Source organism: Haemaphysalis longicornis, unplaced genomic scaffold (assembly GCF_048455015.1).
Source record: "Haemaphysalis longicornis isolate Haplotype H1 unplaced genomic scaffold, Haemaphysalis longicornis Haplotype H1 scaffold_1, whole genome shotgun sequence".
NCBI lineage: Eukaryota > Metazoa > Arthropoda > Arachnida > Ixodida > Ixodidae > Haemaphysalis > Haemaphysalis longicornis.
The window spans coordinates 159,644,426-159,658,641 of record NW_027526203.1 but is presented as its reverse complement, the minus strand read 5'-3'; the positions used below and the strand labels follow the sequence as shown (position 1 = coordinate 159,658,641).

Here is a 14,216-nt window from a genome sequence, read left to right as displayed (position 1 = left end):
TTAACAGTTTAAAATTTGTGATGATTAACTTGTCAGCGGCACCAGAGGGCACTAACTGTGATTACAACTGAACTCATTATCGACAGTTGAAGGGTTAAACCAGAAGTTGTCTGTGCGACCAGGCCATCTCTGGGCTACCTCCCACTGTCAGGAAGAAAGAATAGAAAGGCACATAAATACGGGCTCTTTTGGTGAATGACTACTCTGCTAATACTGATTGCATCTACAAAACTTTTGTGGAAGTCAGCGATACAAACTGTGCTCGGCGAGACCCTATGCGCTCCACAGGGTTGGTGGAGGTTGCCTCAAAACCTTGTTTAATGAGGGCTAATCGGAGGAGGAGTAAACGGTTGGGCTCAAAGCGTAAAACAAGGAAAACATACCTGGTAAGCACTTCAAATGGTTCAAAAGACAAGCTTGCCTTGTTCTTATGTAGTGCAAGCTAGCAAGAGTTAATCCTCGTCCCCCCAATTCCTCACTGTTTTCTATTGCTGTAATGTTCTAAAAATGAGTTCAGCACAACAGCTAACTGCCCTGCAGCAGGCAATTTCGTGCACTTATAAGCTGGACCGAACCGTATTGGCACGACACCAAATGGTTGATGTGCCTCAGCTGCCGCAAACCTCGCTTTATGCAGCTGCTGAGGCCGTCAGCAAGATCAAATGACAGCGGAACTCTCCGAAGCATATTTGTTCATGCCGTGGGAGTGTTCTAGCATCTCATCACCTGCACTTCTCTTTCTTGATCATCTCGTGATTCTGCCTTGTCTTCAATGCAGCGCAACGAGCTTGAAAAGAAGTTGGATGAGTCACGGCAGCACCTTTCCGAGGTCAAAACTTCCTGGAGTGACAAGATCAACAACCTCGAAGCCCAGGTAACATGTTCACAGTGAGCTCAGGAGGGTGCTCATTATAAACTCTCAATCCTTTGATACCCTCTTACTGTTGTGTCAAAAACAACTGAGTAGTTTGTGCGAGTTTTACGAATCCCCTAAAATTGACTGACAATCGACATCACAGATGGGTGAAACAAAATGCCATTGCTTTTTGAACAGCGACATTAGTATGCTGCTTTACCTTTGGATGTAATAATGTAGAAATATACCTTCTTGTTGGTAGAACTTTTGTTCTGAGGCAATACATGTGCAAAAGTGGTGCTGTTCGGCATTTCACATTTATTCCTCTGGAAGCTCAAGTGCAGTGCCGTGCACTCACAACCTTTGCATTCTTCATCACTCTTTGTATGCATGGTGCTCTTTGCCCTTAGTTGGCCTCACACCATTGAAACTTACAATCACCATCACCCCTTGTATACATACAGTCACACCAGTTGGCTCACAGCAAACTACTGCATCTTCTAGTCATAGATGCGATAAAAAACGAGTGTTCTTTGGCCTTTCTTCTCTTTTTTTTCGCTCTTTACAAGTTGTAAAATTACCGTATTTACTCGCATAATCCTCGCATTTTTTTTTCGGAAAAGTTAATGCAAAGTTGGGGGTGCGAGAATTATGCGGGGAAAAAAAAATCCGGTGCACAGTGTTGCCAATTTGCCTTATGCCAATCCCGCTAAATGTAGCAGTCGTTTTTTGTATATGTAAGCTCAGTGTTGCCAACAGCAGCTATCTCTTTTTATTTTATTATTTACAACGTAAACAGTCTCCCGCCGATCAGCGATCATGAAATTGCCGCCTTTGCTTTCTGGCGCGCGCCCTATCTCGTCGTCGTATGTGCGCGGCCTACTCCAGTAACGCACGCTGAATTCGGTGACGCCGAAGTGCCTGCCTGCGGCACGGTCGCACGGTTGCCGTGTTCGATCGCGTACTCTTTCGCTTTCAATTTGAAAGCGGCAGTGTAGCTGGCGTTCCTCCCCGTGGCGAAGCAGCACCAAGGACAAAACAAAGAGATAAAAAAGTTCTCAAAATGGCAGCGAGCTATCCACCACTGACGCGAGTGACTCACTGACTGCTGCCGCTCAACGACGGGACCACGACGGCGACACGACGACACGACAGCGGGCTGCGCGAACACCGTCTAGTTGCGCGCACGCGAAACATGCGCGAAACCGGCTCAAGGACAGCGTGAGTAGCGTGTTAGAGCGCCTGTTAGGGAGTAGCCATGCAGGTTGTTAGGGTGGTTAGGGCGCCTGGATGGCCTTGGATACACAGTGCTCTCCGCCGAACGGAGAGGCGGCGGGGGAGGGCGCGCGTTAGAGAGCACGTGCACCATGCGGGTTTCGCGAGCAGGCAACTTTCGCCGCTGCAAAGTTAGGGGTGCGAGGATTATGCGAGGAACCAAAAAATCCGAGTTTTGGTGGCTCACATTAGGGGTGCGAGGATTACGCGAGTGCGAGGATTACGCGAGTAAATACGGTAATGCCATAAGGTGTGCATTTACAACTGGGCATACAAGACCTAGGTACTCAAGGGGTGTGTTTAAAAACAATAAATTTTTGTTAGTTTTTGTCGCAACACATAGCCAGTTTCTTTACCCCAAAATGTTGATATTGATGTTGAACTTGGCTGATTTGTGTACGTCTGGAAACAATAGAACATATATTAAAGCCTTAACCCCGCAAAGCCCAAACATATTTCCAGGCAAATAAAAATTAGACACGTGTGTACCTTTTTTTAGGGCTAATATGACTTCATTCATACAAAAAGAAAAATGAAATTTCAAATCAGTGAGCATTTAATGAATGTATCATCTATGATACAGTGGGCTTGTCTGCTACCTTCTTGCCAGCTACAGTGTCATGGCTTGTGGTATTCGAAGAAGCAGTTGCTTTGCTTTTTCAGGCAGAGAGGTGCGTTGAATTTCGCGAACATAACTGCGCTAAACATGCCAGCGCTTGGTACGCAGCTCCTGCGTTGAAGTCACTTGCTCGTCACAAGTGGAAGATGTCCAGCCATGTCTCTTCGAAAGTCATCTTGGGGCTGATTTGGTGTGACCTTTGTCTTCTTTGTGGGAGGCGAAGGAAAACTGGTCGGCAGTCCTCTTGGCACTTTTCCTGTGGAGATCAGGCTTTCTGATGGGTTGGCAATGTCATCAGCTTGAATGGCCGCTCCTTCAACTGATGGCTCCGGAGCCTGTGGACATTCCACGCATTTATGACGCAGATGAATGTAGCATGGTATACGAGATGTATGTTCCAGCGCCTGGAGCACCTGGAGCAGTTGAGAGCTGTGCTAGAAAGTGTATCAAAAGCGATTCGAAAATTGGGCCATCAATGAAGACCCGCTGTGTCAAGTATGATACACAGAAATTTGAAGCAACTTCAAAGAGTGGGAGGCTTCAAAAATGACAACAAAGAGATCATTTTGGTCACGCAACATTTTCTGAAGAAGAAAATGGCCAAATGTAGGACCAAAGAAGGAAATACTCAGTGTTTGTCGACTCAAATAATGCGGCTGGATGCCACCGCGTGAGCTCCCACGTGTGGCCGTATTTCTAGAGCTGCAAGCACACCTCTGGCGGCGCCTTTCTGAACTGCTTATGGGAGAAAACTCTGTTAATGTATCAAAAGCGATACTGTGGGCTTTGGTCGCAGCTTTATGTGATTTATTGTTCCTTTCTGGCTTCTCAAACACCGCGTATAAAATTTGGTATGGGCGTTGTGGGGTTAAAGCATAATCTAAAATGATAACGCGGGTGAGCATGCCTTCTCTGTTTTTTTTTTGTTTTTGTTTTTTCCAAATTTTCGTTCTTTCGCACATTCAATGCATTAGTTACCTTGTTTCAAAGCACATTATCTTTCTGTTGTTCCTTTCCTGTTTATGTTTCTACCTGAAACCATGATGTCTGATTTTTGATCAGCCCTTTGCTCAGTCCTGTAACTGTTTGGATAAAAAAAATTGTATTGCAAGAGCACTTGCACAAACAGTGGCGAGAGCAACTAGTGTAGTGCGCTACGCATGCCAAGGTAATGATTTTTTGGTTTTCTGGAAGGTGGGAACCAGAAAACTGGTTTTTCTGGTTTCTACCTGCCAAGCCCAAACTTCAAACAGCTGTAACTTCTGCTACAGACCAGATAGAATGATACTGTGTATTACAGTCGAGTCCACTTATAACGATACCGTTTATAACAATATATCGGATATAACGATGACCAGCTATGGCACCGTCCGCTTTTGTATGCTTTCTATGGGAAAATAAACTGCTTATTACAATGCTCCAGTGCCGCAATATCGGATATAACGATTGAATCGGGTTATCGTAAGCACCGAAAATGCGAGGTTCCGCCGGCTCTCCACGCCAACCACGCCGCCACCATGCGCCGCTATGCGCCTGGCATCCCGTCCACCCCTCAGAAAAGAAGTCAACTGCGCAGCTTACGACGAAGCGAGAGGCGGAGGGGAACAGTTCTCCTTCCAAACACCCCTCCAAATGCCGCCGCCTTGGCTCCGTCCCCGTGCCTGCTGCTTTGAATTTGACTGGGTGCCTCTTCAACTACCTCCGTTTTTCCACGGATCAGACACCAGGGCCGGTGATTTGGAAACGTCTGAGTGCCTCACTGAAGAGGCGATCGTTGCGCGGATACGTGCTGCGGACAGAGGTGGCAGTGACAACTCTGACGAAGCTGTTGCAGAGCCTACTCGGGTAGCACCTCAGCATGAGGCCCAACGCATGATAGTCTCCAGGGACTTCGCTTCCACCGAGGACCCTTCGCTCAGCTAGGTGAAGCACCTATAGACGCTCTTGCAAAACATGTGCGCCAGCTTCATGCGCAGCAAACAAAGCTGACCGCGTATGGCTTCTTTTCCACAAATAGGTAGCACTACAACCTTGCTTGCCTGCAAATAAAATGCTTTGAGCTCTGCTACCTCTTTTTATTTAGCAACCTGCATATAACAATCATTGGTTATAACGATGGGATTTCCTTGGCACTTGGATATTGTTATAAGTGGACTAGACTGTAGTCTTATTGCACTCCTTGATTTGTGCACAGTTCACTGGTACCTTGTTCACTGAGCACAAGGACGCGGGTTCGATTCCCGGCCATAGCGGCTGCTTTTCTGATGGAGGCGAAAAGCAAAAACGCTCGTGTGTAGGAGATTTCGGCACACGTTAAAGATCCCCAGGTGGTCTAAATTAATGCGGAGCCCTCCACTACGGCGTGCCTCATTGCCTGCGTTGCGTCGGCGCATTAAACCCTACAATCAATCAATCAATGGTACTTTGTTCAGCTGCATCACCCCAGCAGTTTTTTTACAAAAGCTACCAAAACAAATAGTATAAAAATCCGAATAAATTTTCAATGTAGTCGCTTTATACAAAAACAAATTTTATATTTACAAACAATGCTCCCTTAAAAATGCATTTATTGCCTGATTCTTGTTGTGATTAGGCTGCAGGTCCTCTTTCTTTTAATTTGACGAAAGAGGTTCAAACCCTTGGAAGTACCTGCGTCAGAGTCAACAGTTTTACCTCTGGTGGTAATAGCATATTGACTATGTTCAGGGGAACTTGTGCGGCACTAAAATAAACTTTTTAAAGCATATCTATACAATTGCTCCATACAGATTTGTTTATCCCGGTCTCACGCTCGGTGAGAACCATGTCACGTGTGCCAGCCTAAAAGGGGCCAATTAGGGGGTGTGCGAATATTGGAGGCCTTCAAATATCAAAGCGAATAACGCTGTATTTGATTCAGTTTCGAATCAAATCGCCCTATTTGACGGGTTTGAATACTTTCGAAGTATTTCGGAGTTTGAAACAGCTGTCCATTTCACTGTAAAAATGCATGCAAAATATATTCCCTGCAATGAGTTACAATGTAATACACATTCAGCGCTTGTGATTGACTGCTACAAACATGCTTCGGCTTCTTGAGCTAGCAGCGACACGCTTTCCTGCAGTGCACTAGTGATGTGTGGCTAAGGGACGAACGGAAGATGCATGTGGGGAGCGCCTCCGACCTGCTTGCCATTGGGCTAACGTACACTCCGGTGCTTCTCTTTTCAAATCACGATTACATGGTCACACTCAAGCTTTCCCGGTCAATACTCTCTAGATAGGAAAGCCTCGCTGCATACTGACAAATTGTTTCCGTTTTCTAATAAAATGATGTGTGAAGTTGATATTATTTTTACCCTTGTAGTGTTCCTCTCTGTTTTCCCGCCGCCATCTTCCTCCTCCCACTTCTGACCTCACACGCCGTGAATGCCCTTACATCCGCCATGCTCAGACTCTCTCCCTCCCTTGTGACCTACTTCTTCACTATAGAATGACCCGAGATGGCACGCCCCACTGTCAGGTGTGTGGTGCCTATCCCGACGTTAAACACACCTACTGGACTTGTCCTCGCGCCAGGCAATCACCTCACTTTCTTCATCCACACCTTTCACCGTCCCACCTTCCATTCTCATGGGAAAGCTGGGCCGCTCCTCCGCCTGATCTTCGCCCCATCCTTTGGCCTCGCCTCGCCCGGCACATTGCCCACATGCGGGGCCCTGACACCTGCGGAATACCCGCCTGAACGCATTCCAGACCCACCAGAACCCCATTTTCAGCAGCCCGGACATGGGCCGCTTTAAATAAAGTTTGATCTCTCTCTCTCTCTCTCTCTCTCTCTCTCTCTCTCTCTCTCTCTCTCTCTCTCTCTCTCTCTCACACACACACACACACACACACACACACACACACACACACACACACACACACACACACACACACACACACACACACACACACACACACACACACACACACACACACACACACACACACACACACACACACGCACACGCACACGCACACACGCGCGCGCGCGCGCACACGCGAACACACACAGGCACACACAGGGACACACACGCACACACACACACACACACACACGCGCGCGCGTACGTGCACACGCGCACGCACACACACACACACACACACACACACACACACACACACACACACACACACACACACACACACACACACACACACACACACACACACACACACACACACACACACACACACACACACACACACACACACACACACACACACACACACACACACACACACACACACACACACACACACACACACACACACACACACACACACACACACACACACACACACACACACACACACACACACACACACACACACACACACACACACACACACACACACACACACACACACACACACACACACACACACACACACACACACACACACACACACACACACACACACACACACACACACACACACACACACACACACACACACACACACACACACACACACACACACACACACACACACACACACACACACACACACACACACACACACACACACACACACACACACACACACACACACACACACACACACACACACACACACACACACACACACACACACACACACACACACACACACACACACACACACACACACACACACACACACACACACACACACACACACACACACACACACACACACACACACACACACACACACACACACACACACACACACACACACACACACACACACACACACACACACACACACACACACACACACACACACACACACACACACACACACACACACACACACAGAGAGAGAGAGAGAGAGAGAGAGAGAGAGAGAGAGAGAGAGAGAGAGAGAGAGAGACTAGCTTCGTGCTCCTAGACACCCAGATAAAACGTTTTTTACAAGAGGGCGTTGACACCGCAACAATCGCAAAGTTTGTTGCCCACCAGGCACATTTGTTATCACGCACTTGCACCAATTTTGGACTGTTGGACGCTTTTGCATGTCTGCATTAGGCTCGAAATGTCCTTCGTGGAACCCATGTTTAAAATTCTTGTGTGTTGTGCGTGCATGCAGAGACACATGCAGGGCAAGTGTTTTTTAAAAATGAAATTCATCTGTTGTTAGTGAAGAGGGATGTGTAACCAAGAGCGAAGGGGGTCACTGCCACCACACCACAAGGGTGTGCCTGTGAGGGGGTCTAAGTCAGGGTAATTTTTGATGCCGTGTATTTCCCTATGTGCCGAGTTTGTTTTCCTAGAACTGATGTGAACATTCATGCACTGCTATTTACATGTTTTTTTTTTTTTGAAGGAGTTGTGGTAATCATAGCTCGTCAGAATACTGTCCTTGCACTAATACTGAAACTCTTGGGGCTCAAGTCACCACATGAGGCAAAAGCTGTCTGCACAAAAAATTTAGCGCCATCAATAAGGCTAAGAGTAGCAGGATAGCTTCTTTATGTTTGTTGTATCCTGTAGAACAATTTTGCAGACCATTTTAAATTAGCCTTTATTTTATTCCTTCTGCAATCTAGTCACTGAAGCATGCTTGACAAATTGTCATTTGTAGTTTTTGTAGTGGAAATCGCACCATGTTACCTTCGGTTTGAAAATATTCACTTTTATTCGAAACTGTTTGAACAAAGTCATCACTTCTCGCTTCGTATTCATTTCAAGATCAGAAGCCACTACAGTATTCGCACGCACCCCCTGCGGGTGCTGCTTGCCTGCAGATCCTGAAGCTGAACCAGAAGATGGCGGAGGACTCGCAGGAGTGCAGCCGCATGGAGAAGCTGCTGGCTGAGGCCCAGCACCAGCTCAAGGAGCGGGAGCAGCAGTGCATCAGGCTGGAGGACCAGCTGCAGGCCAAGGACACCAGGCTGGCACACCTGGTGAGGTCCTTTTCTTGGGAGAAGACGTCCCGAAGGAGCTTGGTTTGGGATGAGTGAGAGCTGGCACCTCTGCCGCAACAGAGAGACGCTGCGTTTGTAGTGTCAAGGGGCAGAAGTAGTTGCTCGCTATTAAATATACACGAATATTAGTTTTTTTTCTTAAATAGTTAGTAAAATGCTAATACATTGTTTGCTGATGCATTGTTTCATACCTTATACCCCTGTCGCACAACAAATCTAATCGCATTCATGGGGAATGACATTCAGCGCAAATGGCATTCGGTGAACATATTTGCATTATCTTCCTAACTGAATGAGTAACCTAGGCAGCAGTGGTGTGCCACTAAACAAAGATGAACCCAGGAGTGAAGCGTCTAAAGATTATCGGTAAACTTTTATTTTTTTCCTGCATGTTGTTTATGAAGGCATACAAAGGCAGACATCTTCACAAATCTCCATCCTGCGTAGCACTACCATGGGGAGAAAAGAAAAGCTTTGGAGATGCCTTGACCACTGTTTCCGTGAGGCCGGAAATGCTACCTTAGAAAGCCTCCCTTCCTTCTTTCCCAGTATTTTGCACCCACCTCCTCCTCCTTTGCACGCTTCCCCTATCAGCTGGTCCGTACAGTGAGTACAGCCTTGGTGCGCTAATCTTTCTCTGCCTTAGCTATGACACCGTTGCCTAGGACCTCTTGAGAGCATGAAAGAGCCACGTGATTTCGGCTGCACATCTCGCAATGCACCGGTTGGCTAGTGGAGCCTCTCCTAAGCCCTTTGCTCTATAACTGCTACCCACATACAGATTTGCAGCTTGTCCTGGCTTGTGGTGGCTACTTATGTAACCTGGAACAATGATTCCCATTTCTTTCCCCACTAAAAAAAAAAAAAAAAATTGGCGCAGCTTGCACTAGTGGTGCAAGGCTGGAGAAACAGCAGGGCTTGGCAGTCCCTCTCCTTTTGTCGGAGACCTGGCTGTTGCACCGCACATGGATTTCTGAACTTGCCGCTGAAAGTTCTCCATGACTGGCAGGCCCGGATCGTTTCGTCCACAGCCTTTCACATCTCTCCCAAAGTGGACCACGTTAGCACGCGCTAGAACCCGCGGCAACCGGCTTCGCGAACTTGGTGTCTGTAGCGCGAACTTGGCGTCTGTGCTCCCCACTTAGGCGCGAACACACAGGATCTGGCGAGAAGAGCACGCGACAGATCACGCCATGAACGTTAAGCAGAGTGTTCTCGAAGGTTGAGCTGGCTGACGCCGGGCGCTCCTCACGAGATGCACGCTCACGTGCGCGCAGTATTTTTTCATTGTTTTTTTTTTTGCAAGCTGCTCACGAGGTGCACGCTCACATGCACTCGATATTTTTTTTTTTTTTGCATTTTTTCTGGCAATGCTTGGTGTGGAACTAAAAGCTTGAACAGCTCTGCTTTTAATAAAGTTGGTTTGTATTTGTCGTGTCATCGGGCCGGCGACGCGTAGGAGTAACAGACTACCACACAGCACGCACCATGACGGTAACCCCTTTAATCTGTGAGCACCGACTATCTGTGCAAGAGGGCATTGGCGCCATCCATTGAGTGTGCCATGACTCATAGGCCATCTGGTGTAAAGGCACAACACTACAGTACAATATTGCAATGCTGTGGGCTTGCTAAACGCCACTGCTGTCATTGTGAAATTAGATTGCTTTTGCCTTGTAGACCCACACAGTCACATCAAATGGCATGAACAGCGAAGGGGATTTGCTGTGTGCCAGGGGTATTCCAACCACTCTTTTACGCTGGGACTGAGTTTTGTTACTGACTAGAGAGATCTAACTGCAGTAAGGTGGGAACCGTAAGGAGTCGCGAGCCGACCACAATCTCGTTTTCTCCGAAAAAGGATAAAGCAGCTCCTAAGAACGAGAAACAGCACAAACATTGATGTTAGGCTAAAATATTTCATTGGTTTCATGTAGAAAAGAGGCATCTAAAACGTCCTGATGTCGCAGAAATGTCACTGCCTGGCTACAAATGTATCTTGCATGTCACATCTCATTGCGGCTGCCATATCTGAATAAGGAAATAAGTTTACTGTGTGTAAAGCATAGCATGTGTTAGTAGCTTCTGTTCAGAATCAGGAAATTAGATCACTTTTTTACTCTACAGCTTTTTTTGTATGGGAAGTTATGTCACAAGCTTGTGTTGGCCTTTGGTAAGTCCAGCACTGCTGCGTTAAGGGTGATCAGGTAATGGATGTTGGGCTTGCTGCAGCGAGAGTAGATATGTTAACAGCCTAGCACTTGCCTGTAAGCAAGCGGTGTGGTGACCGTTGCATCAAACATGGCCTTTGCCTGCACTTTCTTGACTGATGGGTGAGAGATAAGTGTAGGTAAAAAAAGGAATGTTTAATTTTGATTCTTAGGTGGGTGCGTGTGTGTGTCTCTTTTTAGACCTGTCTCAGTTCTCTCTAGAGTTTTGAGCTCCTTCTTTAAAGGTGGTGGTTTCTGCTGGCACCCCACCCTTCTTACATGAGCTCCATACTTCTATAGCAGGTGCAGCAATTCTCTGCACCACGGCTCCAGTATGAACCTGTGCAGGTGTTACCGTGAACCACGTTAGAATAAAGTGAACCTGTCGTTTAATCAGACCCTGCCAGCAATACAAAAAGTTAGAACCACATCTGCCTTTTCTTCTTCAATCGTCTTGCCTGTGCAACAGCACATAGTCTAAAGTTGGCCTTGCTAAGCAGCAGGAAATTGCCGAGCCCAAATGGAACAAATGTGCGAGCATTTTTTTTTAGGCTCGTAATAAGATACCCGTCTCTTTCCCCTGGCTCTATCCGTGTGGTTTTCTGTCACTCCCGACACACGTGTGGTTCAGGAGCCTTCTTTGAAAGCTTAAAGAACAGCCCCAACCCTCTGGGTCTCACCAGTGCTGTGCACGATAGAGGCGGAGGGGCTGCCCTGCTTATCCCCGTATCTCTCGTCCTCCTCCCCTGTGCCAGCAACGCAGCCATGAGGAAGAGCTGCAGCGACAGCGGGCAGCCCAGGAGGCTCAGCTGGACGAGGCACGGCTGCAGGCGGCTGACCTGCGCGCCCAGCTCACACAGGCGCAGCGTGAGCGGGACCGCGAGACCAGCCAGGCACAGGCGCGCATCGTGAGTCCCCCTCCTCCACGGTGGACGACCACCAAACAAGGGCACACTGGCTACCCAGCACAGTGGGGCTCAGATTGAGAGTTTACAAAGGCGAGCTGAATGCTGAACTCGCCACTCGTAGCTTGCGCAGAATGTGTTGCCATGTTAACGTGCTGATACGTGTGTAAAGGGTATTTAACTAAAGGTACTATGGCAATGGTGCCTGCATTTTGCAGCATCCTTATAAGGGATAGATGTGGCTCTATGTGACATTGCCCCAGTCCACAGATCCCTTATTGCACAAAACATCGCCTGCTCTTCAGACCTTTGCCCCCAGTAACACCCCCTTGCTTACACATTTGAAGAAACAACTGAATCTCAAAGAAGCAGCTGGTAAACTCAGAGAGACATAGGTGGTAAGGACCAGAGGGTGATAAAAGCTTCTCTTTTAGAACCCAGGAGCTTCAAAAGCAGTGAGCAAAGTGCAACGATGTTCAGGGGGCTCATGGTCCTAGTGCTCCTGCTTCTATGCTAGGCGTAGAACTTATTCAATGCCCTGCATTGCTCCCTTGTACAGGCTTTCATGAGTGGCCAGCAGGCTAGCCTAGTAAGTCAGGCTAGGAATGTGATGGAGCCAAGAACTCGACATACAGGCAAAAAGCATTGCCGTATTTACTCGAATCTAGGCTGCCCTCGATTCTAGGCTGACCCCTGAAATTCGGAAGGTCAGAAAATAAAAAGAAGCTTATCTCAAATGCAAGCCGAATAAAAAAAGGCACTGCACTGAGACTAGAACATGCACTTTATTATAACACTTGCGGCACATGTCTTAGCATGTTCAGTGCCCACTCGTCGTCGTCGTCGCTCGTCCAACTATTCTCATGGGCTTGTACGATAGGGAAAACTTCCCCGGCTGGAAGAGCCTTCCTCTTGAAAATAATGTATGGCGGCACCTTTAGCACGTCAGCCGTGCAACGTATCACGGTGGTGAGTTGCTTCTTGTAGCCTGCAGTTTTGACTTTCACTTCTTTCGCGCCCTTCTCATTCACTGTGTAGGCCACAGGCATGTCAAAATACACCAGGGTCTGATCGGCGTTAGCGATCTGGCCCAGTCTGTACCTCTTTTCCAGTCGCTTCTGGATAACAAAGTGCTGGAATGTGACTAGCTTCTCCTCGAAGTCAGGGGGTAGCTTTTGGCACACAGACATCCACCGTCGCAGGCTGAACCCAAAACGCTTCATAAAATGAGTGATCCAGCCCCTGCTGGCCTTGAAATGAGCCCGTGCGACGCCTCGATTGTTTGCGATCTCCCTCGCCTTCGCCTGTATCATCTCCACCACACAGGCATTCCACCTTCTCTTTGCTGCCGGATAAAGTCAGCGACTTCTTTCTCCACTTTGTGGTGTGGACCTTTCTTGGTTCCTATGAAGGCCATTTGCTTGGAAGCGCTATTGAAAAGTTTGTTCTGCTGCCTCTGCCATCGGCGCATGTTGTTCTCATCCACACGGAAGTTGCGGTGTGCTTGGAGGTTTGAAGTTCTCTCGCCTCCAAGGCTTCACCTTCCACTGAAAAGCCGCGGTGTAGTGGCACCACTTGGTGGGCGCCATTGTGACGCGAACATGGGAGCTTCTTGAGGTCACGCGGCGACGTAAGCAAGCAAGCACGGAACGCCGAGAGCTGGATTCGCAATGTTCAAAGAAGCAAAATGGAGCCTGCAAATGGAGTGTACTAGAAGAAGCTGCTTAGAGTGCTTCTAGTACACTCTACCAACTCTATTGCAAACCTGCAAGCTGCAAGCCTGTGGCTGCGAGATGGCATTGAGTGTGTAGCAGTGGCAGGAAAGCCTTTTAAAAAGAGTATCGGCCTAGATTTGAGTAAATACGGTAGACTGAATCCTCATGCCGTACTCAAAATTATATTGGTTGTCGGAGCCTTCATGGCACGGAGAGCTTCTAGGCCACATTAAATCATAAATTATAACATAAAAGGTCATCGTCACCACTCAGCATTGGCACACTTCTCAAGAATTTTACTCCTTTTCTAAGGAAAAAAAAAAAAAGATGAGCCAGTACGGCGCCTCATGGCAGGCTGTCAATGTTCATGAGGCCGAAACACAGAGCAGCTGATCACACGATTGTAACTTTTGGATTTCCCACGAGAGGGCATGCCGGTTGAAACAGGGACAAGCTTGTTGTGTGCCCGTGCTATTAACAGTGTGCATTTGTGCTAATGTTGCCTTTTGTCCTGCAGCATACCTCATCGCTTCTGCTTCTCCACACTAACTCGCTTGCCTCTTGAGGGCTGCTTGGGTAGCAGGAAGGGCAGCCAGGTTTTTCACGCTTGTCTTCTGTTGAGCTTACACGCGAGGCTCCGTCTTCAGCAAGCAGTCGTTGATACTGGAGTCAATCCCGTGTGCTGGGTCATGCTTTAT

At 47.8% G+C, this 14,216-nt stretch overlaps 1 protein-coding gene across 2 annotated transcripts in view; it reads left to right on the top strand.

The window, feature by feature from the left end:
* The window catches only part of LOC144138533 (uncharacterized), an 80,733-nt gene that overhangs the window by 23,370 nt on the left and 43,147 nt on the right, over positions 1 to 14,216 (top strand). For both annotated transcript variants that reach the window (XM_077670869.1, XM_077670878.1), the window contains exons 9-11: positions 779 to 874; positions 8,509 to 8,667; positions 11,654 to 11,806. In XM_077670869.1, coding sequence (XP_077526995.1) covers positions 779 to 874; positions 8,509 to 8,667; positions 11,654 to 11,806 — 408 coding nt within the window. The remainder of the gene's footprint in view (positions 1 to 778; positions 875 to 8,508; positions 8,668 to 11,653; positions 11,807 to 14,216) is intronic.